Source organism: Gossypium raimondii, chromosome 8 (genome assembly GCF_025698545.1).
Source record: "Gossypium raimondii isolate GPD5lz chromosome 8, ASM2569854v1, whole genome shotgun sequence".
NCBI classification, from domain to species: Eukaryota; Viridiplantae; Streptophyta; class Magnoliopsida; order Malvales; family Malvaceae; genus Gossypium; species Gossypium raimondii.
This window is the reverse complement of record NC_068572.1, coordinates 62,262,772-62,288,980: the sequence shown is the minus strand read 5'-3', so window position 1 is coordinate 62,288,980 and position 26,209 is coordinate 62,262,772. Positions and strand designations below refer to the sequence as shown.

The 26,209-nt window shown below is 30.4% G+C and overlaps 3 protein-coding genes and 1 long non-coding RNA gene across 4 annotated transcripts; 2 read left to right on the top strand and 2 right to left on the bottom strand.

Moving 5' to 3' along the window:
- The first annotated feature begins 2,701 nt into the window (after positions 1–2,701).
- LOC105793757 (uncharacterized) lies at positions 2,702–3,513 on the top strand. Its single transcript, XR_001133566.2, has 2 exons — positions 2,702–2,909; positions 3,212–3,513. It is a non-coding gene; the product is annotated as an uncharacterized LOC105793757 (long non-coding RNA).
- A 758-nt stretch (positions 3,514–4,271) lies between these two features.
- Positions 4,272–5,986, bottom strand: LOC105792980 (ankyrin repeat-containing protein BDA1). Its single transcript, XM_012621862.2, has 2 exons — positions 5,294–5,986; positions 4,272–5,214 (listed from the first exon to the last, which is right to left on the bottom strand). Exons 1-2 carry the CDS (start codon positions 5,891–5,893, stop codon positions 4,441–4,443), a joined length of 1,374 nt encoding a protein of 457 aa, XP_012477316.2. The 5' UTR covers positions 5,894–5,986; the 3' UTR covers positions 4,272–4,440.
- Positions 5,987–14,746: 8,760 nt separating this feature from the next.
- Positions 14,747–17,817, bottom strand: LOC105793494 (ankyrin repeat-containing protein BDA1). The gene is made up of 2 exons (XM_012622401.2): positions 17,176–17,817; positions 14,747–15,654 (listed from the first exon to the last, which is right to left on the bottom strand). Exons 1-2 carry the CDS (start codon positions 17,815–17,817, stop codon positions 14,833–14,835), a joined length of 1,464 nt encoding a protein of 487 aa, XP_012477855.1. The 3' UTR covers positions 14,747–14,832.
- Positions 17,818–20,600: 2,783 nt separating this feature from the next.
- LOC105793756 (ankyrin repeat-containing protein BDA1) lies at positions 20,601–22,058 on the top strand. The gene is made up of 3 exons (XM_052634914.1): positions 20,601–21,215; positions 21,305–21,370; positions 21,421–22,058. The coding sequence occupies exons 1-3, from the start codon at positions 20,606–20,608 to the stop codon at positions 22,056–22,058; spliced, it is 1,314 nt and encodes a 437-aa protein (XP_052490874.1). The 5' UTR covers positions 20,601–20,605.
- Positions 22,059–26,209: the final 4,151 nt, after the last annotated feature.

Sequence of the window (26,209 nt, the reverse complement as noted above, 5' to 3'; positions counted from 1 at the left end):
GGGCAACAGGTCCCATTATTCTTCTCGAATTCTGGCATTTTGAACTTGTGAGGTAGCACCAAATCTGGTACCAAACTCAGATCTTTAGCATCAATCCCACCATATCTCTCAGTACTTTCCATCGCCTTGAACTTCTCTTCGACCCATTTCCACATTTCTTCCAATTGCTTTCGCAATTCTTCCTTTGCTTTTTCCTTTTCGACCACCTCATCGAAGTCAGGGACTACAAGATTGACGGGGATATTCTCAGGGCTAGAGCCTGATCTAGTTTGGTAATTCATCGCCTTTGAAGCATCGGCCTGAAATTGCTGAGGCCTAATGGTAACAGAAGATTTACGAGGGTACATTTCCACTTGGGGCTGTACATCTGGGGGATTAAAGCCTGGAGGATACAAGGGTCCGTCATCACCTTCCTCCTCAACATTGGCCATGGGGCTCTTTCCTTTATTTTTCCATTCTGTCAACAACTGCGTTAACTTTGTCATCATACTTCCTTGAGATTCCATCATTTTATCCATCATTTTCTCTTGAACCTTCTCGAGCTGCTCCTGCATCTGCTGCTGAAGTTGCTCATGCATTTCTTTTTGGAACTGTTCGAACTTTACTAGAAGACAAATTTCTTTACATAAAGCGGATATATATACGTCTTTGCCCTCATACTCCAGGAGAAGACATATTCTCCTTCTTCATCTGGATGCTAAGATAAATCTTGCGAATTCTTCAAAAGGGGTATCTCTTCTACCTCCTTTTTGCTTGATCCTGGTCCAACGTCTATCCATCCCCGTAATGCTCCTCAGCTTCTTTAAGGCAGTTGGAATGTCAGAAACTCTTGAATAATCAACTTGACCTTGAGGCACGAAGTAAAGTCATGTATTCTTCCATCACCCTTCTTGCGTTTCTTGGAATATATTCAGGCAGCCGTATTATCTTCCACTTTATCAAGAAACTCATTTCCCATGATAAACTTTCTGTCTAGCAACCGAATACGAAACAACGCCTCTTTATAATGGAATGCCATGTAATCAGAATAAAACACAAAAAGTCAGTAACAATTAAATGCAATACAACCAATAAATAGTAAAAACTCCTAATTAGGTGTCTACTGAGGCTCAAAGTAATTCTACCTAGGGTGGGTTCCTAAGGTTCACTATATGAGGTTTGGCTTCTAGGGCAAGGGTACCTGAACCAGCAGATTCCTCGATCCTCACCCATTATAGGCTCATACAGACCGAATTCAGTTCAGGGGGATACATTTCCCTATGGCTGCACGGAGATGAAAATCTCATGAAGACATAGGTACGGATGTATCCCGAAAGTGATCCACTATCCTGCACGGAGGTGAAAACCTCACGAAGGAGTAGCTTCTCACTCCCACTTAGAAGGGAATAATCAAGCGATTATGTAATGCAATATGCAGATGCAAAGTTGCCAAAATACCATGATAAAACATCAATGAGTGCGAAGGGAACTCATGAATTTTTTTTTAAAAAAAACTTTTGATTTTCGACACAAAGACAAATATAATCAATTTATGGCTCGACTCTCTAAAGTCCCCAGCGGAGTTGCCAAGCTGTCGAAACCATTTTTTTGAAAACAAAAATTTAGTTCTCGACTTTAAAAACAAAAATTGGAGTCACCACCGATCCTTAATTGAGGTGTGATCGGCTCACCTTAAAAGCAATTTTGGCCTGCGAAATTTGAGAAAAGAGGTTCGGGAGTCAATTACGCACGAGGAAGGATTAGCACCCTCGTAACGCCCAAAAATCGGTACCAAATTGATTGTTTAATGTCTTAGTGTCGAAAATTAAAAAGATTTTGTTAAACTCAAATTTTGAAATCTAAAAAGGATAATCAATTATTCAAGTCATGTGAAGAAATTGAGACCCAATACGTTAGGGTACAATTTCTCAAAATCCCCGAATTTTGAATATCTCTTTTAATTATTTTTTAAAGAAAAATTTTATTTCGAAAAAAAAAAAAAAAAAAATAATATGTTATGCCCAATGCATTAGGACATAACATATCGAATTCCCGAAAATAATTTTTGTTTATATTTTAAATAACGAATATTCTCGGTTATTTGGAATTAACAAAGAAAATCGGAACCCAATACGTTAGGGCTCAATTTTCCTCGAAAATTCCTAACTTTGAATATTGTTTTATTTTGAAAATTTTTGAATCATAAAATAATTTTAATATTTTGACAAAATCAAAATGTATTTAAAACATGTATTAAAAATGTCAATGCGATATGGGACAAATATTTTAATTTAAATTATGTTTATACAAAATTATGAAAATAAAATATAAAAGTTGTACCTGTATTTATAAAAGTAAAAGTATATAAAAATATTAATAAATTTTGAAAGCATGTATATGTAGGTATATATAAAACGAATGTGAAAATGTATTTATAACAGTTTTGAATAATATATATATATATATATATATATATATATATATAAAAACTATATATAAATGTATGAATTATAAAATATGGGAAATGTATGAATATTATAAAACATAAACGTATAGATATATACATATATAAAACTATGAAAATAAAATAATAGTAAATATAAAAGATATGTATATGTATTTAAATCCATTTAATATATATATATATAATGTATAAGCATATAAATATTGTAACATACGAAAACATTTAAATATATACAAATTTAATATGTCATGGAAAAATTTGAAGACAAAAAAACAATGGTTTTGCAATGATGGAAAACATGAAAGGGTTAAAGACGTAAATAACCCATCAATGTTTAAAACCCATTTTAAAACCTAATTAAAACCCCATTTCATTTTTAGCAACAGCAGCCACAAGGGCTGCTTCATCTTCTCCTTTGCTCCTCACACCGAAATCAAGCAACAATGTCAACGGCGCACCTCTTCTGGTAAGAGCCTTCTCTCTTTCTCTTTGTTTCTTTTTGTTTTAAAGAACAAGAAAGAAAATAAAGAAAACAAGACAGAAAAAAAAAGAAAAAAATGGAACCCCTGATTACCTTCAAAATTGCTTTTTTATTCTTTTTCTTCTTTCCAATATATCTGTATACAATATTTTTGCCCCCCTTTTTACCCATTCCTATTTGGCTTTAATCGCCGAAATAAGAGAGCCAAAAAACTGCTGCTCCTTTTTCACAGTTTTCCTTACATTTTTCTACTATTGTTCGTGGCTGTAATTTGTTGTTTGCTGCAGGAAGAACGTGCTGGAGTTGCTGCGACGTGAGACGGTAACCACGACGTGGGGTGTGCAGCCGCGGCGCTGAGGCATGAAAGTTGCCTAGGGTTTCTTTTGTTGAAAATTGTTAGGGCTGGGTATTGGGCAAATGTTGAACTATTGTGTTTTGGGCCATTTTTTGGGTTTAAAAGTATTTGGGATGAGTGTTGTATTTGGGTTTGTATTAAGTTTGGGCCCCGGGCACCAATTGGGTATTACATACATATATATATATATATTTCAAAAGATAAATAAAGTAGATAATATATATTTAAGTGATAGTCAAATTAGTTAATATTATAATATATAGATGATAATATGCTTAATTGACATATTTTACTTAATTTATCATTTCTATATAAATACAATTATTTGTTCAATGAGTCGGAAACTAACGAATATACAAATTGCACAAAAAATTTGACACAAAAACTCAATTTCGCATACGAGACTTAAGATTATTTTATTTTATTATTCTTATTTGAGAGATTCTATTTTTTAGAATTAAGAACAGGGACACCAAACTCTCATGAAATTTAGATGTTATTATTATTTGCGTTAGAAAGCGTGGCGCACCACAGCCACCCTTCCTAGGTTTAGGGTATACTAGCAATATATGTCCTTTTTAGTGGATTTTTTTAATATTTATAGGAATATTGGAGACAGAAATGTAAAATGTGTCTTGTAGGATAAAATGTGTTTTCTTTAATAACTTGGCACATTAATTTATTTGGTCAAATAATTAAATGTTAGTAATTTTATTTTTGAGTCTCGGTTTTAATTCATCTCCTACTCATATTTGTATTTTTATTTCATGTTAATTTTTAATTAATAAATATATTAATTTCTAGTTTTTAATTCATCTTTTAATCAATATATAACTCTTTTATTATATAAACAAAATAATAAATATGTAATAATATAATAAATATATATTACATATATATCTTTATGTTAAAGATATTTTTAATTAATAACTTGAAAATATTATTAACACATTTAGAAATCAGTTGATTTTGAACAAACGATACTTCAAATATATCGGTCGGGAAAAGTAATTTTATTCCTATTAAATTTATCCAAAGCGATTACATAGTGTTTTGTTTTTTCTCAAAAACAAAAGATATTAATACAGAGAAAATGGAAAAGAGTACGTAATATAATATATGAATTAGACTGACATTCGCAAGTATTGAATTATTCCGATATTATTTGTCATTGCGGACACGTTTGCGTATTTGTGTCATTTCCCGGTACTTTAGCCGCTTCCATAACCATACGCCTCCAAAACCTAAGACAGACGGGAGAATAATGGCTGTCCACATGACAACAAAGTTGAGGTTTGCCCAAAACATGGACGGAGATATTATTGTCATGCAGTGAAAGTAGGAGACGGATAGAAAATAAAGCGGGATAAGAAGAATATGAGCTACATCGTATAGAAGGAAAACGGTTAGAAGAACCGGAAGCCCAAATGCTATAAAATTGACTAACCAAAACCACATAAACAAGTTGGGATTCATGATTGCTGTACCAGGTTTCATTGTTTCATCACCCAACACATGTTTAGAACGTTTTTCATCGTATATGTCGTTAAAGCGTCCAAATTTAGTGGTAGTAGTAAGGTTTGAGGTGGTGGTGGAGTTACTAATTTTATCACCTTGCCAAAGACCTCTCGGTGGGCTTAAAGATGATTGGTAGATCGCTGTTATGACCAGCGCCGCTACCACCAGTGTTGCGTTGATCATGTTCTCCGACAACCCATTCTTTGTACGAATCAACCTTACTAATGCTCTTTCAGACCGACTAGTTCTTTTCTTAATGCGCTTAATCTTGGCGGTGGTCTTATCATCGTCTTCGGCGCTACTCATGTTCAACCCTTGTCTTCCAACTTTTTCTATGATTTCTCGAGCTGTCAAGCCTTCCGAGTTCTTAGCTTTTACATCTAACCCATAAAAGGAATCCAACAACAGTTGTACTGCCTGCGTAGAATATTATAAACAGTCATTAGTAAGATTATCAAAGGAATATACGCAACTTATCATTATAATGCATCTATACCTGGTGTTGTTGCTTTGTAGCTGCAATGTGCAACGCAGTGTTGTCATCATCATCTCTCCAATTCATAACCTTTCTTTCCAAATCCTTGCCTCCTCCACGACGGTTCTTTCGAAGCCATCCAAGTAAGAAATTAAAAGCGTCGGTGTGGTCGTTTTTCAGAGCAAGATGTAATGCAGTCTCGTTGCGAACCGTGACATCCTCAACGCATTCAGGGCAAGTTTCAAGGAACTGGAATAAAAGATTAGAGTTCCCCGCTGCAGCTGCACAATGGAAAGGGGTCATCCCTTCCCTTCCTTTGACGCGAACCAGGTCTTTATCGGTCTGCAACAGTCGAAGCACTAGCTTGGTATGCCCCATTTTGAAGGCCAAGTGCATGGGGCTAAACCCGTCTTGGTTTAGCTTCCGACCAAACGAAGGCTTCAAGTTTATCATCTCCATTGCAAACTTAATTTGGCCTTCATTTGCTGCTATGTGAAGTGGAGTATCGATGAAAGGAATCTGATCAATATGCTCCAACATGTTCGGATCCTTTCGAATTAGAGCGTACAAGGCATCAGTATCTCCTGTTCCAGCTATGTCTCTCAATAAGCTTGGATCCATGCTTTTGTTTCCTTCTTTAAATGATGAAGAAATTAGGAGAGTTGCAAAATGACTATCCTTACTGATTTAGCTCAATCTGACACTAAACTAATCCCTCAAGGGTATATTTATATTGCATAAAAATATCGAATATTTTAAAAAATGATTAATATATTTATATCTAACGACGGATATGAATCGATGGCCGCCTATTACAGACATCAATATCTTGACTCCCACTCCCCATTTCTCACTTCAATATAATTTCGACGCATTTTCGCCATTTGCTTTAGGGCAAGTTGACCAGCTTCGCTTTTAAAAATTGTACTCTTAAAATATTTAAAATTTTTAGTATGGCGGAAAAAAATTACTTTTAAATATTATGCTATAAAATCGATAATATATAGCAAGTTAGCAATCGTCTCCATTACAACTCAAGTATGGTTATTTGGAGTGATTGCAAACATTTAACACTATGAGAAAATTAATCTCGGATGATCTAAAGTAGTAGATAAAATCGGCAAAAGAATCGAATATCCACTAAACTGGAGAGGACGAGGTCAAAACCATCACTGAAATCACTTCCAAAATTATCACTTCCAAAATTAAAACTAAATGAATAAGAAATACTAAAAAACTCAAATTTGTTAATATTATAATATATAGAATATATAAACTCAAATTCATTAATATTATGATATACGAAATATATAAATTTAAATTATAATCAATTTAAATGTGAAGTATTTTTATTTTCACACATCATCATCATTATCATTATTATGTCATGTTATTATTATCATTTTGGCATTAACAAATATTCAAATTAAATTATAGTATAAACATAATAAAATGTTAAAATATATCATAAGTCATTGTACTTTTTACAAATTTAAATATTAGTCCATATATTGTTATTTCTAAGAATTTAGTCTCCATCTTCCGTGCATCTGTCAAACTGGTTCCAACTTCTAGCTCTTGGATTCCATCCTCAACAACAGACCAATATTCTTTTGACCTTAAGAAATTTTCTATTAACATGCCCCATTAATGATTATAATGACCATCAAAGCAAGGAAGAGCAGGTTGAACAAATTTATCGTAATCACTCGGATGTTGTGACATCGTATTTGGAACATAATACAAAACACGCTAAACCTGGCTCTAATACCATTGATGACAAACTTTAAAGGAATTCTTAACACAAGAGAGGAAGATAATCAAAATCAACTCACTATCGTTAACTTCAACAATTATGCAATTAAATCGTGGAAGTAAGATCCTCCACTAACAGACTAATGAAAATAGAATAACCCCATAAAGATTAGACAAACTTATTTGTCTAACAGTCTTGCTAAAAAATAGGAGTCAACAAACCGACTATAACACTTAATTAAAAAAACGCGGTGTGATTCATTTTCCATCACAAGCAACCTTAAAAAATTGTCAAATGTCTCTTTTTAAAAATATTTTTTTTTTATTTTACAGCAACCTTAATCTTGCTTGTGGAATTTAAAAACTCCACACAGTAGTGAACCAACTATTATTTCAATATTTAAACAAACACAAACTTAAAAATTTTAAGATAATCTTGAAAAAAAGTAATTAATTTAAAACATATTTATCAAGAAATTAGTATTAACAAGATAGTTTAAAATATATTATTTATTAAGGAATACGAGTTTGAAAATAAAATGTTTAAAATTTTGAATTATATGGTGAATATTTTAATCAATCTTATTTAATTTTAAAAAATTGATCATAAAACAAATTTTGAGGTAAATAATTGAAGATATGGAACATTTATAACATTTGTTACTTCTTTTCTTTTCTTTTTTAAATTATAAATTTTTATCAATTATTTTGTACCAAAATAGTAATTCAGATTTATTTGACCCCAAAAAAGGATATACCCATTCCCATAGAAAGTATTCCAAAACCATTGGCTCGATTTATGCAAATAAATAGACACGTGTTAATAGCTCAACTATGTTGGTGGATAAAGTTGATGATTTGGAATAATATCCATACTTCATATAGACTTTACTAGTCAAACTAATGGACAGCTTGGAATATTCAAAGGAGAATCATTTTATTATAAGAAAAATACAAATTTCCAATTTTAGGCGACGACTCCTCCTCCGCCTCTTCTAGTGGCTCAATAAACAGCCAATCTTCATCTTCTTCTCTTCTTTTTATTTATGGAAGGTGGTTTCTTAAATGAAACCATATCAATTAAACATGGTTAGGGGTTTAGAAGTATAAGAGGGTTACACTTTCATCCGCTTATAATTAAAATAAAGTAATAATCGAAATATATTCAACTCTATATTAGAATAAATATGAATAAGGGTTAATAAAATTTAAATTAAAAACACTTGCATAATGAATCGTGAAAAATATATATGAATTATATGATTTGTTTCATACTTTTTCATTTATTTTATATCTTTTGTTGGAACTTATGACATAAATCAAGTACAAAGCTTGCGACTCAAACTTACGAGAGTGAATAGTGAGTACCCATAGCCAATAAACCAAATATAAAGACACACATTTATTTTCATCTTCGAAAACAATAAAATAGATGCTTACTGGTTTCAATTTAACAATAATTCCTAAAAAACCTAAAAAAGCAAATAAATAGACACGTGTCAATAGCTCAACTATGTTGGTGGATAAAGCTGATGATTTGGAATAATATCCATAGACATTACTATCCATACTTCATATAGACTTTACCATTCAAACTAATGGATGACTTGGAATATTCAAAGGAGAATCATTTTATTATAAAAAAAATACAAATTTCCAATTTTAGGCGACCTCCTCCTCCGCCTCTTTTAGTGGCTCAATAACCAATCAATCTTCATCTTCTTCTCTTCTTTTTATTTATGGAAGGTGGTTTCTTAAATGAAAACATGCTTAGGGGTTTAGAAGTATAAGAGGTTACACTTTCATCCGCTTATAATTAAAATAAAGTAATAATCGAAATATATTCAACTCTATATTAGAATAAATATGAATAAGGGTTAATAAAATTTAAATTAAAAACACTTGCATAATGAATCGTGAAAATATATATGAATTATATGATTTGTTTCATACTTTTCATTTATTTTATATCTTTTGTTGGAACTTATGACATAAATCAAGTACAAAGCTTGCGACTCAAACTTACGAGAGTGAATAGTGAGTACCCATAGCCAATAAACCAAATATAAAGACACACATTTATTTTCATCTTCGAAAACAATAAAATAGATGCTTCTGGTTTCAATTTAACAATAATTCCTAAAAAACCTAAAAAAGCAAATAAATAGACACGTGTCAATAGCTCAACTATGTTGGTGGATAAAGTTGATGATTTGGAATAATATCCATAGACATTACTATCCATACTTCATATAGACTTTACCATTCAAACTAATGGACAGCTTGGAATATTCAAAGGAGAATCATTTTATTATAAAAAAAAATACAAATTTCCAATTTTAGGCGACCCCTCCTCCGCCGCCTCTTTTAGTGGCTCAATAACCAATCAATCTTCATCTTCTTCTCTTCTTTTTATTTATGGAAGGTGGTTTCTTAAATGAAAACATGGTTAGGGGTTTAGAAGTATAAGAGGGTTACACTTTCATCCGCTTATAATTAAAATAAAGTAATAATCGAAATATATTCAACTCTATATTAGAATAAATATGAATAAGGGTTAATAAAATTTAAATTAAAAACACTTGCATAATGAATCGTGAAAATATATATGAATTATATGATTTGTTTCATACTTTTTCATTTATTTTATATCTTTTGTTGGAACTTATGACATAAATCAAGTACAAAGCTTGCGACTCAAACTTACGAGAGTGAATAGTGAGTACCCATAGCCAATAAACCAAATATAAAGACACACATTTATTTTCATCTTCGAAAACAATAAAATAGATGCTTCTGGTTTCAATTTAACAATAATTCCTAAAAACCTAAAAAGCAAATAAATAGACACGTGTCAATAGCTCAACTATGTTGGTGGATAAAGTGATGATTTGGAATAATATCCATAGACATTACTATCCATACTTCATATAGACTTTACCATTCAAACTAATGGATGACTTGGAATATTCAAAGGAGAATCATTTTATTATAAAAAATACAAATTTCCAATTTTAGGCGACCCTCCTCCGCCACCTCTTTTAGTGGCTCAATAACCAATCAATCTTCATCTTCTTCTCTTCTTTTTATTTATGGAAGGTGGTTTCTTAAATGAAAACATGGTTAGGGTTTAGAAGTATAAGAGGGTTACACTTTCATCCGCTTATAATTAAAATAAAGTAATAATCGAAATATATTCAACTCTATATTGGAATAAATATGAATAAGGGTTAATAAAATTTAAATTAAAACACTTGCATAATGAATCGTGAAAATATATATGAATTATATGATTTGTTTCATACTTTTCATTTATTTTATATCTTTTGTTGGAACTTATGACATAAATCAAGTACAAAGCTTGCGACTCAAACTTACGAGAGTGAATAGTGAGTACCCATAGCCAATAAACCAAATATAAAGACACACATTTATTTTCATCTTCTGAAAACAATAAAAATAGATGCTTACTGGTTTCAATTTAACAATAATTCCTAAAAAACCTAAAAAAGCAAATAAATAGACACGTGTCAATAGCTCAACTATGTTGGTGGATAAAGTTGATGATTTGGAATAATATCCATAGACATTACTATCCATACTTCATATAGACTTTACCATTCAAACTAATGGACAGCTTGGAATATTCAAAGGAGAATCATTTTATTATAAAAAAAAATACAAATTTCCAATTTTAGGCGACCCCTCCTCCGCCGCCTCTTTTAGTGGCTCAATAACCAATCAATCTTCATCTTCTTCTCTTCTTTTTATTTATGGAAGGTGGTTTCTTAAATGAAAACATGGTTAGGGTTTAGAAGTATAAGAGGGTTACACTTTCATCCGCTTATAATTAAAATAAAGTAATAATCGAAATATATTCAACTCTATATTAGAATAAATATGAATAAGGGTTAATAAAATTTAAATTAAAAACACTTGCATAATGAATCGTGAAAATATATATGAATTATATGATTTGTTTCATACTTTTCATTTATTTTATATCTTTTGTTGGAACTTATGACATAAATCAAGTACAAAGCTTGCGACTCAAACTTACGAGAGTGAATAGTGAGTACCCATAGCCAATAAACCAAATATAAAGACACACATTTATTTTCATCTTCGAAAACAATAAAATAGATGCTTCTGGTTTCAATTTAACAATAATTCCTAAAAACCTAAAAAGCAAATAAATAGACACGTGTCAATAGCTCAACTATGTTGGTGGATAAAGTCGATGATTTGGAATAATATCCATAGACATTACTATCCATACTTCATATAGACTTTACCATTCAAACTAATGGATGACTTGGAATATTCAAAGGAGAATCATTTTATTATAAAAAAATACAAATTTCCAATTTTAGGCGACCCTCCTCCGCCTCTTTTAGTGGCTCAATAACCAATCAATCTTCATCTTCTTCTCTTCTTTTTATTTATGGAAGGTGGTTTCTTAAATGAAAACATGGTTAGGGTTTAGAAGTATAAGAGGGTTACACTTTCATCCGCTTATAATTAAAATAAAGTAATAATCAAATATATTCAACTCTATATTAGAATAAATATGAATAAGGGTTAATAAAATTTAAATTAAAAACACTTGCATAATGAATCGTGAAAAATATATATGAATTATATGATTTGTTTCATACTTTTTCATTTATTTTATATCTTTTGTTGGAACTTATGACATAAATCAAGTACAAAGCTTGCGACTCAAACTTACGAGAGTGAATAGTGAGTACCCATAGCCAATAAACCAAATATAAAGACACACATTTATTTTCATCTTCGAAAACAATAAAATAGATGCTTCTTGGTTTCAATTTAACAATAATTCCTAAAAAACCTAAAAAAGCAAATAAATAGACACGTGTCAATAGCTCAACTATGTTGGTGGATAAAGCTGATGATTTGGAATAATATCCATAGACATTACTATCCATACTTCATATAGACTTTACCATTCAAACTAATGGACAGCTTGGAATATTCAAAGGAGAATCATTTTATTATAAAAAAAAATACAAATTTCCAATTTTAGGCGACCCTCCTCCTCCCGCCTCTTTTAGTGGCTCAATAACCAATCAATCTTCATCTTCTTCTCTTCTTTTTATTTATGGAAGGTGGTTTCTTAAATGAAAACATGGTTAGGGGTTTAGAAGTATAAGAGGGTTACACTTTCATCCGCTTATAATTAAAATAAAGTAATAATCGAAATATATTCAACTCTATATTAGAATAAATATGAATAAGGGTTAATAAAATTTAAATTAAAAACACTTGCATAATGAATCGTGAAAATATATATGAATTATATGATTTGTTTCATACTTTTCATTTATTTTATATCTTTTGTTGGAACTTATGACATAAATCAAGTACAAAGCTTGCGACTCAAACTTACGAGAGTGAATAGTGAGTACCCATAGCCAATAAACCAAATATAAAGACACACATTTATTTTCATCTTCTGAAAACAATAAAAATAGATGCTTCTTGGTTTCAATTTAACAATAATTCCTAAAAAACCTAAAAAAGCAAATAAATAGACACGTGTCAATAGCTCAACTATGTTGGTGGATAAAGTTGATGATTTGGAATAATATCCATAGACATTACTATCCATACTTCATATAGACTTTACCATTCAAACTAATGGACACTTGGAATATTCAAAGGAGAATCATTTTATTATAAAAAAAAATACAAATTTCCAATTTTAGGCGACCCCTCCTCCGCCGCCTCTTTTAGTGGCTCAATAACCAATCAATCTTCATCTTCTTCTCTTCTTTTTATTTATGGAAGGTGGTTTCTTAAATGAAAACATGCTTAGGGGTTTAGAAGTATAAGAGGGTTACACTTTCATCCGCTTATAATTAGAATAAAGTAATAATCGAAATAAATATGAATAAGGCTTAATAAAATTTAAATTAAAACACATACATAATTAATCATGAAAAATATATATGAATTACAAACATGTTTTATATGATTTGTTTGATACTTTTTCATTTATTTTATATCTTTTGTTGGAACTTATGACATAAATCGCTTGCGACTCAAACTTACGAGAGTGAAGAGTGAATACCTATAGCCAATAAACCAAATATAAAGACACACATTTATTCTTATCTTCTGAAAACAATAAAAATAGATGCTTCTTGGTTTCAATTTAACAATAATTCCTAAAAAATTTAAAATTATATTTTAGTCGCTTAACTTTCAAAATTTATGTCATAGTTACTAACGTTATTAAATTGTTAAATTTTGGTCACCCATCCTTTAACTTCTGTTAAGAGGATAATGTGACACGCTAATTCAAAGGGTTAATAACAAAATTGACCCCTTAACTATAACTAAAATTATTGTTTTAATACTTTTAAAATTTTTAAACAATAATTCTAAAAAGTTTTTAAAAATCTAAAACATCAAAAGCTCTAAAATCCTAAAATTTACATTTTAAAGTTATAAAATAAGTTTTTAAATTATAAAAACAATGGCAAAATAAGAGGATAACAATGTTATTTACGCAATTACGAGCAAAAGTGATTGCAGAAGTGGGTACTTCTGCAAGCATTGTGATACCAAAATTAAAATAGAGGATAACAAGGTTGTTGATGCAATTCAATTTCTCTATGCCTACTATGCCTAATTCAGTGAGAAGAATCCATTATTTTTCAACAATTACAACCATTGAACATAATTCTAACACATCCCGGTTTAAAATCCTTAGTTACTCTTGTACCTTGAAGACTAGATCTATCACCTGAGAACTTAGTCTATAAAATCACAACAAAACGATTTTACAATCAAATGCACTATTACAAAATAACGTTTTTCACTTGAATAATTTAACTGCTCTCTAAATTCAATATAATCATCCATACAAGTCTCTCAATTATATAAAATTTTCGAAACTTGTTTACATAATAAAAATTAGTCACGATCCATGCTAAACAACAACTAAAATAATTTGAAAAGAATATAATAATAACAATCAAGTCTGGAGGCGATGTCAGCGTTGGTGGCTCTTCGAGGGCCTTGGAGAATCAACACTGGATTGGTCTTTACTTGGTCCACCTCTAGTAGATGGTCAGCACTTGAGCTTCATGTATTACATTTGGCAATGCAATTCCAATTGCACCAATCAATTCGAAGGTGTGGAAAGGTCAATGGGATGAGCCGACTGGGAACTTCTTGGGGGGTTGGACTTGTATAATTTTTCTCTTCTGGATATACTCATAGGTTAGGTTGGTTTTGCACGTTATCTTTCCCACAGTCTATTGACTGTTTGAGTGTTGATTGTTTGAACCTTCTTTGAACCAAAAAATCGAACCAATTATGTTCATAAAGGGAAGAGAAAAACACCTTATGAGTATTATTATGGGTAAAGTCGGTTGTTGGTTCATGTATGGTTGTGGTGAGATGGTGAAATTGTTGATAGTGGTGAGTACTGGCAGTAGTAAGATGGTGAGACCATTAATGGTGGAGAAAGAAGAAGGGGAAGAGAGGATAAGGTGAAAAGAAGAAATATTTTAATATCCGAAAAAGGAGAGAAAGGAAATTTTTTTAAACATATGGCATATTTAACGTTTCACATCAAACCTGTGTTATCCTAATAACAATCCGATAACATTAATAATAAATTTATAAGTTTTAAAATTTAAGTGATTAAACATAAATATAAACAAAATTAAAAGACTATTGATGTAGTTTAACCAAAGTAATTTTATTTATTAAATTTATCCCAAGCAATTACATAAACAAAAAGAAAATGAAGTTCAATTAAAAAAAATCTAAGGACATAATATTATAATATCAACTAGATTACCCCTTAGCAAGGGTTTGATGATCCCGCTATTGTTGGCTCTAAGAATAGCTCTAGTAACAGCTCTACGTAAGCGTATGTACTCCTTGTAAGCTGGTGTCATAAGTGGTCGTATGATTAAGCGAAGTAAGCAAAGTGGGAGAAGAATGGCTAACCACGTGAGAATATAATTGACGTTTTCCCAGAACGACGACGGGGATATTAGTGTCATCGAGTAAAAGTAGGAGACGCTTAGATAATAAAGCGGGATGAGAAGAAAAGAAGGAACATTGGAGAGGAGCGGAAGCTCAAATGTCAGGAGATTACAAACCCAAAACATTGAATACAAGTCGGGATTCATGATTGTTGTACCTGTTTTCCTTGATTCTTGACCCAACAGGTGTTTGAATCTGGAGTTATTGTAATTGTCGTCAAAGATTTGAAGAGCAGTAGTAGTAACGTTTGAGGTGGTGGTGGGGATACTGTTGTTATCAACTTGCCAAACACCTCTGGGTGGGCTGAAAGATGATTGGTCGACTGCTGTTATAACCAGTGCCACAGTCACCAGCGTTGCGTTGATCATGTTCTCCGACAATCCATTCCTTGCACGAATTAACACTATTAATATTAGTTCTAGGGTATCAAGTTTTTTCTTAATGCGCTTAATCTTGTCGGCAGTGTCATCATCTTCACCACTCATGTTCAAGCCTTTTCTTTCAACATTTTCTATGATTTCTCGAGCCATCAAACCTTCCGAGTTCTTAGCTGTTACATGTAACCCAACATTGGTATATAACAACAGCTTCAGTGCCTGCATAATTAATACAATTATCAAATCCACTCTTTGGAAACGTAAATCTAATTTCATAACAAAAAAAAAAAAAATTGGATTTGAGTTCGTGCAAATCCGAGTTAAATTTGTGGATTTTAAAATTTGAAATTTTTAAAACTTAAATTTATTAAAAAAACAAATTTTTTTGTAGCCTCTTCTTTGACACTACCTTTACACCTAAATAATAAATAATTAATTTTACTTAAAATATATCATCAACAAAATTCAAGGTTTTTAGAACCAGAATGATGAGCGAATCAGTTAGACCACAGGTTCCTGTTTCAATCGATTCGACCAATTTAATTTAATAAATTATTAAAAATATTAAAAAATAGAGAAAATTTGTTCAATCTATTCGATCGTTGATTTATCCGACCAGTTTGACTAATCCGATCGACTGATCCGATCGGTTCAACTGGTGTGACTCTTTATTCTGGATTGGTATCCCGGTTGGTTCACGATCCAATCGATTTGACAAGCCAGTCCAATTTTGAAAACAGTGACGAAGCTTAATGCATTTAATTTAATACAGTATAAATATTTAAAATTTTCATTTATACCATAATTTTCACGATTTTAATTTATAAACCCTCGACTCTTAATTTACATCTAAGTCCATTTATTTAAGTACAAATCAAATTATATGATTTTATTTAAGTGTAAACAAAGTATAAATAATACAATAAAATTGAGAGTCCTTTCTAATATTTTAACCCAAAAACTTATAAAATATATAAAACAGAAAAAAAAAAACCTCTTTCAAATAATATACAAAAATCAATTAGTTTTAGCCTAAACTGTTCCTAACAAAGTGGAAAAATCATTTTATTCATTCAAGATCAAGGTTTTCATAATCAAATTAATAGTCAAACCGATCAAACTACTTATTTTGAAAACCTTGATTTAATGAAACAAAGTGGGAAAAAGCAATCAGTTTGATAGGTTTGACCACTATAGTTTGGTTCTGAAAACCTAGATTTTGAATGAATAAAATACTTTTTCCACTTTGTTATGAAAACTAATGATCAAATTGATAGTTCAACCGATCAGTTCAGTTTTATTAAATAAATCATTAAAGGTTCGTAAAATAAAAATGTCTGTTTTAACCACTTGATCAAGGGGTTTTTTGTCCAATTCAATCGACTTAATGTCTTTCTTTGGATCAATACATTGATTAGTTTCCGGTCTAACTGGTCGGGTTCAGACAATTTTATTCAAAATCCTCCTTAATAATGAAGTTTAAAAAAATTTAAGTTGTTGAATCTCAGATCTAAATTTGAGTCATCTAAACAAAAAATTTAAATATCAAATATTTTAATTTCTAAACAAAAAAAAATTAGAAATAATGAATTTATAAAACAGAAATTCAAATCCAAATTCCTCTTACAAATACTACCAAAAGGAATTTTAGAATCCGACTTATCACAATCAGATAAATACCGGCAGCAAAAAGAAATTCAAACCGCAAAGTAAACGATAATATAGTTGCATTGCAGATACCTCATGTTGTTCCTTTTTAGCTGTAATGTGCAACACGGTGTTGTCATATCCATCTCTCCAATTCACAACCTTTTCTGACAAATAAAAGGCTCCTCCACGACAGTTCCTTTGAAGCCATCCAATCAAGAGATTCAAAGCTCCGATGTGGTCGTTTTTCGAAGCAAGATGTAATGCAGTCTCGTTTCGAACCGTCACATCTTCCATGCATTCAGGGCAAGCTTCAAGGAACTGGAATAAAAGTTTAGAGTTCCCCACTGTGACGCGAACCAGATCTTTATCCATTTTCAACAGTACTCGAAGCATTAGCTTGGGGTGCCCATTTCTGAACGCCAAGCGCATGGGGCTAAACCCGTCTTGGTTCAGCTTCCGAGCAGATGAAGGCTTCAAGTTCATCATCTCCATTGCAAAATTAATTTGGCCTTCATTTGCTGCTATGTGAAGTGGAGTATCGATGAAAGGAATCTGATCAATATGCTCCAACATGTATGGATGCTCTCGAACTATAGCGTAAAAGGCATCAATATTTCCTGTTCCAGCTGCTATGTGAAGTGAAGAATTATTATATAGTACGTACTCTTTTAAGTAATGAAAGTGATGAACAAAATAGGAGAGTTGCAAAATGACATGAACCACAACTATCATTTATTTGAAAATTGCAAAAATTAGTTGTAAAGTATGTTCTAATTGCTCGACTTGAAGTAAAGAATGATTCAAAGTGATGGGTAGAATAAGATGAAAAACAATCTTAAGCAATCTCCATAGCTACTCTTTTCCTTAATCTATCCAAAGTGATAAACTGAATCTTATTCAAAGAATCAGAATAATTTACGTCTAACTCCTCTCAAATCATAGACTATCGAAGGAACATGTAAGTGCCTTCACCCCTTTTAGATGATCCTTCTCAAAAATTAATAATTTCATTTATTTTCTTTTTTAGTCTTTTAATTTTGTATTTTTGGGTTTCTTAAAAAATAATAATTTAATTTGATTCTTCTTACCTTTGCATCTTGCATTTAATATTATTATGGGTAAATTATAAAATAGACATCCAATTACTAGCATATTTTTGTTTTGTTTCACGCAGTTTAAAAGTTACTATTTTAGTCGGTAACGTTATTGAAATTTAATATTTTGGTCACTCATCCATTAAATCTCTAATAATGGCCTCTTTTATTGGCATAATAAAAATTTAGCCTTCAAATGTTTACAGATTTTATCAATTTAGTTCTAAATGTAAAAAATTAACAAATTTGACCCTCAACTTCACACATTTTATCGATTTAGTCTTAATTCTTAAAAGTTAAAAACTTCAAAACATAAAAAACTATTTACAAGTTCATTCTTGATAAAAATACATAAGATTATAAAAAATACAAAATTATAAAAATATTTATAAGTAAATACTTTTCTCGGTTTCTAACATGAAATTTGTTTATTAAAATAATAATTTTATAAAATGAAACAATTTAAGGGAGGAAACCATAAAGAAAACTTTAAAATATTCAAGTGATGACATTGCATCATCTCATAATGTCACATCATCGTAACTTAAAAAATTTGAGTTCGAAATCAAATTGAAAAAATAACCAAGTTTTAGTACTAATGTGAACAAAAATAATAATCATGGACAACAATAAGAAAAGTTAAGTAATTAATGAATGAAATAAACCGTTACGCTAATAAATCTCCATTCTTTATATTAGTTAAGGATAAATTTCAAAATTATATATGAGCTTTGATTTGATGTGTAATTGTATACATAAATTTTAATTTGGTGCAATTATACACATAAAACTCTAATTGTGGTTCAAATGTATACTTGAAACTTTAATTTTGATTTAGTCACGCACATTTAAAGAAATAAATATATCAATTTATTTTTATATCCGATGAATATAATTATTTATGTATGCAATATATAAACATAAAATGATGTTACATCGATAATTGTGTTAATAATTTAGAAAAATTAGATCAAATCAAAATTTCACTTATACAATTACACATTAAACCATAATTTATATATAATTTTGGGATTTATTCCTACTACTTTATATTTTTTTCAAGGATATCACGCGATCCTTAAGCAAAGAATAAAATAAAATAGATCACCATTTTTTTTATAGATAAAAAAACAATCTTAAGCTATACTCATACATACTCTTTCCCTTAATCTTATACAAAGTGATAAATTGAACTTTAATCGAAGAAGAAGAAGAATTTACACTCTACAAAACATTCATTGTATCCATCACCTCAATTGCAATACATGCGAGAGTTTAGAGAATCACGACTTAGTTTAACATTCCTGTCACACGTAGAATTTCATTTGTACCTTTCTCAAAAATTAACAGATCATTAAAGGATTAAAAGAGCAGAAAGATAAGATAAGATAAATTTTCTGGCTTTTTACCAGGGTCTCAATTATAGTTGGATTATTATTTTATACATCGATAATGAAATTATAATACTACCATATATTAAAAAAATTAAAATCCAAGGGCACATGACAAAATTATAATTTTGTAATTTTGTTTCACTACAAAATATAAACCTTACAATTTGGAGCAGCATAGGAATCTCCCTTTTCTAACTTTATGTTTGAATTAGAAAATGGGAGAGAACAGAAAGTAAAGCAAGAGAATCAAACATCACAAAATTTGGGTTAAATTCTGCTATTAGTCCCTATACTTTATAAAAGTTATGGATTAAATCCTTATACTTTAATTTGATATTTTTAGTCTTTGTATAGTCCTTACCAAGCAATAACTGTTAAATTAATTAAGTTAAGTTTTATTATTTCTAAAAGGTAAACTACATCACAACTCACTCTAAAATAGTGTCGTTCCTATTTTGGTCACTCTAAATTTTTTTGTCAATTTAGTCACTCTAATTAAGATAATTTCTCGATTTGATCAAGTATCGTTATATATTTATAGTTTAATGCCTCTATTTTATTTTTAAAAATTAGTCTTTCTATATTTTAGATTTCAAAATTTAAGTCTAATTGTTAACTCTAACTATATTTTCTCATTAAATTCATTATCGTGACATTTTGAAATAAAAGAAAATTATTCACTTAGTAGCTATGAAACAAAAATTTAGAGTTGTAACGAACCTAAATGTAACAAAAAATATTACATGTGTTAACAATTAAATTTAAAAATAAAGAAGTTAAAATTCTAAAAATAAAAATAGAATAAAATCTATTACCTGTGTTATTCTACTCTTTCTCACTATAGAAGAGTAATTGTGGCGGTGGATACAAACAACTTTTACTTCTAAGAGTAATTTATTCTATTCCTTGCTTAATATTTAATTTATTCTATTCTTTAAATCACTCTTTACGTAAAAGTCAAGCAATTAGGACGTACTTTATAATGTTTTAAATAAGGGTCATTGGTGGTATGTTATTTTACAAGTCAAGGAGATGAGCATGAATGATAGCTTGAGAGAAGCAGCTGCAACAGGAAATATTGATGCCTTTTATGCTTTAATTCAAAAGGATCCGTACATGTTGGAGCGCATTGACCACATTCCTTTCATTGATACTCCACTTCACATAGCTGCAACTGAAGGCCAAATTAAGCTGGCAATGGAGATGATGAACTTGAAGCCTTCGTTTGCTAGGAAGCTAAGCCAAGATGGATTTAGCCCCATGCACTTGGCCTTCAGAAACGGCCACACCAAGCTACTGCTTCGACTCTTGAAGACCGATAAAGATCTGGCTCGAGTCAAAGGAAGGGAAGGGATGACTCCTTTCCATTGTGCAGCCACAATGGGGAACTCTAATCTTTTATTCCACTTCCTCGAAGCTTGCCCTGAATGCATTGAAGATGTGACGGTTCGAGACGAGACTGCGTTACATCTTGCTTTGAAAAACGATCTCCTCGAAGCGTTTAATCTCTTAACCGGATGGCTTCAAAGTAATCGTCGTAGAGGAGCCAATGAATTGGAAAAGAAGGTTATCAATTGGAGAGATGATGATGGCAACACTGTGTTACACATTGCAGCTATAAAGTGTGATAATATATATTTATGCTAGCTGTTGATATATTTATCTAATAGTGTGATAATATATTAATTACGCAGGCACTAAAAATGTTATTATATGTCGGGAAATACTTAGACGTAACAGCTAAGAACTCAGATGGTTTAACAAGTCGAGAAATCATAGAAAAGGTCGAAAGAAGAGGTTTGAACATGAGTGACGCCACCGCCACCAAGATTAAACACATTAAAAAGGAACCCATTGGCATAAAAGAAGATTAACAATGTTGGTTCGTGCAAGAAACGGGTTGTCGGGGGACATGATCAACGCAACGTTGGTGGTTGCGACGCTAGTTATAACAGCAGTTTACCAATCATCTTTAAGCCCACCGAGAGGTGTTTGGCAAGGTGATAATAACAGTATCCCCACCACCAACTCAAATACTCTTCAAATCTTAGACGACAATTACAATAAATCCAGATTCAAACACCTGTTGGGTGAAGAAACAAGGAAAACCGGTACAACAGTGATGAATCCCGACATGTATTATGGGTTTTGGGTTTATAATCTTATAGCATATGGCTTGCCGGTTCTTCTAACAGTTTTTCTCCTCTCCAATGTTCCTCGTTTACTCCTGATCCCGCTTTATTATCTGAGCGTCTCCTACTTTTATTCGATGACAATAATATCACCCTCGTCGTTTTGGGTAGACGTTAATTATATTCTTGCCAATGTAACCGCTGCTATCCCCTTTGCCCTACTTTTCGGAGTCATCCGCTTATGGATGTCACCAAACCACAAGGAATTCAGACAATTACATAGACTTCTCCGTAGTGGCAACCTTGTCATAATCATGTTTATATTCAACTATGTAATTGATTTCTTTTTTTAATGTTTTTTTATAATAATTAATTTAACCTTTATCTATTTTCGGGTAAACTACACCCATGGTCACTTTTGTTTACCTTAGGTTACATTTCAGTCACTTATGTTTGAAATGTTACGTTTTAGTCACTTACGTCATTGTGTTGTAACATTTTAGTCACTGAGCCGTTAATTGTCGTTAATGGTGTAATGGTAAGCTGACGTGGCACGTTAAATTATCATTTCAAACAAAAAATTTAGGTTAAATTATACAATTGGTCCCCATAATTTTTCGTTTTGAGCAATTTAATTCTTTTATGTTCTTTTAACTTTCATTATTTGTTTTCTTTATTTTTCATTCTCTTCTTCTTCTCCCTCTGTTTTCCTACCTTCTTTATTTGTTTTAACATACCAGGAAGTCGAATTGGTAATGAAGAAAGAAGCATGGTATGGGTTTATGGGTTTTAGTTATAGGCAAATGATGATAGTCGATTTCCTACTTCTTTTTTCACTGCTAATTCGACTTCCTAATATGTAAAAAGAAATGGGAAAGATATGAAAACAGAGGGAGAAACAAAAGAGAATGGAAAAAAAGAGGAAAGTTTAAAGAACATAAAATAAAAAAAATTACTTAAAATTAAAAAATATGGGGATCAATTGTATAATTTAACCTAAAATTTTGTTTGAAATAATGATTTAACGTGCCACGTCAGCTTACCGTTACACCATTAACGACGATTAATGGCTCAGTAACTAAAATGTTACAACATGATAACGTAAATGACTAAAACGTAACATTTCAAACATAAGTGACTAAAACGTAACCTAAGGTAAACAAAAGTGACCATGGGTGTAGTTTACCCTTTATTTTCTCACTTTTACTCTTAATTTTTGTATCACTTTGATCTTAAATCTCCAAATTTTACTAAACACTAATGTGACAGCTCGTGTAACATAATAATAAAAATTATACGTGTCAAATTTTCGATTTAACAATTTATTAACAATTGAAACTTGAAAATTTGATTAATTTACTTATTTATTTTTCAATATTTGTTAATTTATCCTTGTATATAAATAAATTTATTAGTATGCAAAATAATATTTTGTATGTTCATCTCAACCAAATTTCTTAGTACCTAAAAGTAATATTTTTATACCAAAATTTATTTTATTTTCTAAACTTAATTGTGAAAGCATAAAAAATTAGAAAGCATGTCAAAAACTATAAAAATGATGAAAAGTAGCAAAAATGAAAATATACAAAAATTATATTAAATATTTTGTTATTAATTTGTAATTTGCTGAATTAAAGATTACCATAATGCAACATGACAGATCCCTTGAAACGATTGGTCCATTCTTTAAATTTATATACCGATATATAAAAGGTTTGAACCTACCAAAATTTCTTTAAATTAATTTATAACATAATTTCATTCTTATATATTTATAATAATATTAATTAGTTTAAATAGTTAATACTGTTAATTTTAATTAAAATGTTAACATCAATTTTTTAAGAACACTATTCCAATAAAAATTTATATTTTTATCATGACAAGTTCAAATGAGTGTTTTAAGAAAAAAATCTAAATTTATATTTCCAGCATTATTTTTATTGTTACATTATTATTAAGTGAATTTTTTAAAAATTTAAAATGTCACGTCAGATAATTTAATAGAAGAATTTTAGTAGTAATTAAGTCCAAAAATAAAGGGACTAAATTCATAAAAGTAAGGTGACTAAATTCCAAATATATGAAGTGTTTAGTGACTTAAAATAAATTTTAACCTAAAAATTTTTGCTCTGTAAGTTAACACAAATAAATAATTAACTCAATGCAAAGAATGGTCCAAAATTATACTAATTTTCAATAAAAAAAGATAAATCCTAGGGATTTGTCCAAAATATTATTGTTAATATCATCACAATAAAAAAATTATAGTATACTTTGTGATCTAAGCCATTTTTTTAACATTAGTCTCATTATAGGTTATTATCATAGTTGTTCTTTTTTATACAATACCTAGAACTACCCATAACCCCTCCCTGACCCTTAAATAAAAGGATAATACGTTTTAGCGCACTCGAATCCACGTTCTCTTGTACTGACAACAATATCGATGTCAATCTAGATAAGACCCAATCGACGCAATATAAAACATTTAATTGAAGAAAAATTATTCGTGAAATGTAATTAATAACATCTAAATTGTTATAAATCCACAATAAATTGTCCAAACACTAAATTTATAAACTCGCCGGATGACATCAAAAATATGATTATGATTTTAAAATGGTTTTCAAATTTCAAGACATTTTAATTGAGCCCTTGATGTATTAAAATTGCATTAGTTAAGTTTTTCCGTTAATGTAGCTATTAGTTTGAGCATTAAAAGTCAATTCAAATTTGACATGAGATATATTTAAAACAGTTGGATTAAATTATAAATATGTATGTACCTATTATGTGGACAGTTTGGATATAATGTGTTAAAATAATTAGCCCTTCTAAATTTTATTGACACTATTTGCTTTATTATGCATAAGATTCATGTTATATACATGGTAGGTACACACATGTTTACAATTTAATTCAAGTGTTTTAAATGTGCTTCATGTCAAATTTGAGTTGACCTTTTGATGCTCAAGCTAATAGTTACATTGGCGGAATGACTTGATTCATGATACATACTTATTCTTTTAAGATTCAATTAGAACATTTTAAAATTTAAGGATCAACTTAAAATATAAAAATTATTAATTCATATTTTCAATTTTTCAATTTTTTTGGGTAAACTACACCCGATGTCAGTAAACTACTAGTGAGTTTACGTTTTAGTCACTTAGCTTTTAAAAATTACAGAATGAGTGCTAAACTATTCGAAAGTTTTCATTTAAGCCATTGAACTATTCAAAAATTTTATTTAAGTCACTGGGTTGTTAAGTTTTTTGAAAATTTTCGGTTAGCGAGCTTCAAGTAACGATTTAATGATTAGTACGGTGGATCGATACTCATCAACAAGTGAAAGAACATACCTTAGATCTAAGTTGACTTGACGGTTAGTTTCAAAGATCGAAGAAGAAAACTATTTGGATTTTAATTCACAAATTCGTGATGATAAAAGCTATTTCATGAAAAAAGATTGAACTATAAAAGAGACTAAGAAGGAGAAATTTCAATATGTGCAGACGGTGCAAATCGAAAATGCCATACAACATCGATTTTAACAGTCCAATAACTTAGATGAAAATTTCTGAATAATTCGATAATCATTTTGTAAATATTTTAAGTTTAATGACCTTGGGTGAACAGGCCAATTAATCTACTTAAAAGCCTGAATGTAGGCTCATTGGGCACATGCATGTGGTACGTTGTCGTTTCATGACAGAAAGCATGTTGGTCTTCTTCATTGCTGCCGACATAAAGCACTACTATCCTCATCACAGTTTCGCATCCCTCTTTTGGCTTTTATCTTATTCACTACAATTTAAAACAAACAAATTCAACAGGATGGAATTTGTTTTCCTTTTTGGCCTGTGAGGCAAATAATATTAATTTTTGCAACTCTCAACTCTCAATCTAGGCTGTTTGTTGCTGTGCATTACTCTGCTTACAGGTGCGCCTGGACCCCACCAATCAACGATCCACAATCCACTCTTCTTTTTGATAAAAAATTATCTCCCATTTCCATCAAAACTCATGCTGCCCTCTCCTTCAAAATCAAATGTCATATACCATCATAAAATATTCCAATATCCTCATTTAACTATTTCATAATTTTTTTAAAATCCAATTAGTAAATTTTAAGCAATAATTCGACAATCATCTACCGAGACCCATGAGCAAATTAATCATTTCTGTTAAAAGTTTCATCTATTTATATTGTTATAAACTAGCATGTACCTCATGGTTATGTATAAAAACTAATTTTAACAGAAATATAAATTTACTTTTTGATCTAATGTATTAATTTTTATTAAATAAAAAACAAAATACAACCTCATTCTTAATACAAATACCTTATCCATACTCACTTTCCTTAAATAAAAAAATATGGATTGAAGTGTATATATATATGGGTATTTCAGTCATGGATTCATGGTATGATTATCGAATATTAATAACCGATTAATTCGAATTTAAATTTTTTTAAAAGTCGATAAACAGCTAT

Excerpts from the sequence above, each read along its gene's own strand:
- LOC105793756 (XM_052634914.1), top strand. The coding sequence starts at position 20,606 with ATGAGCATGAATGATAGCTTGAGAGAAGCAGCTGCAACAGGAAATATT. Across the intron at positions 21,216-21,304 it reads GTGTGATAATATATATTTAT|ACGTAACAGCTAAGAACTCA; the intron begins GCTAGCTGTTGA and ends GGAAATACTTAG. Across the intron at positions 21,371-21,420 it reads AGAAAAGGTCGAAAGAAGAG|GAACCCATTGGCATAAAAGA; the intron begins GTTTGAACATGA and ends CACATTAAAAAG.
- LOC105793494 (XM_012622401.2), bottom strand. The coding sequence starts at position 17,817 with ATGATAGTTGTGGTTCATGTCATTTTGCAACTCTCCTATTTTGTTCAT. Across the intron at positions 15,655-17,175 it reads CTAAAAAGGAACAACATGAG|GCACTGAAGCTGTTGTTATA; the intron begins GTATCTGCAATG and ends TTAATTATGCAG.
- LOC105792980 (XM_012621862.2), bottom strand. The coding sequence starts at position 5,893 with ATGGATCCAAGCTTATTGAGAGACATAGCTGGAACAGGAGATACTGAT. Across the intron at positions 5,215-5,293 it reads CTACAAAGCAACAACACCAG|GCAGTACAACTGTTGTTGGA; the intron begins GTATAGATGCAT and ends TATTCTACGCAG.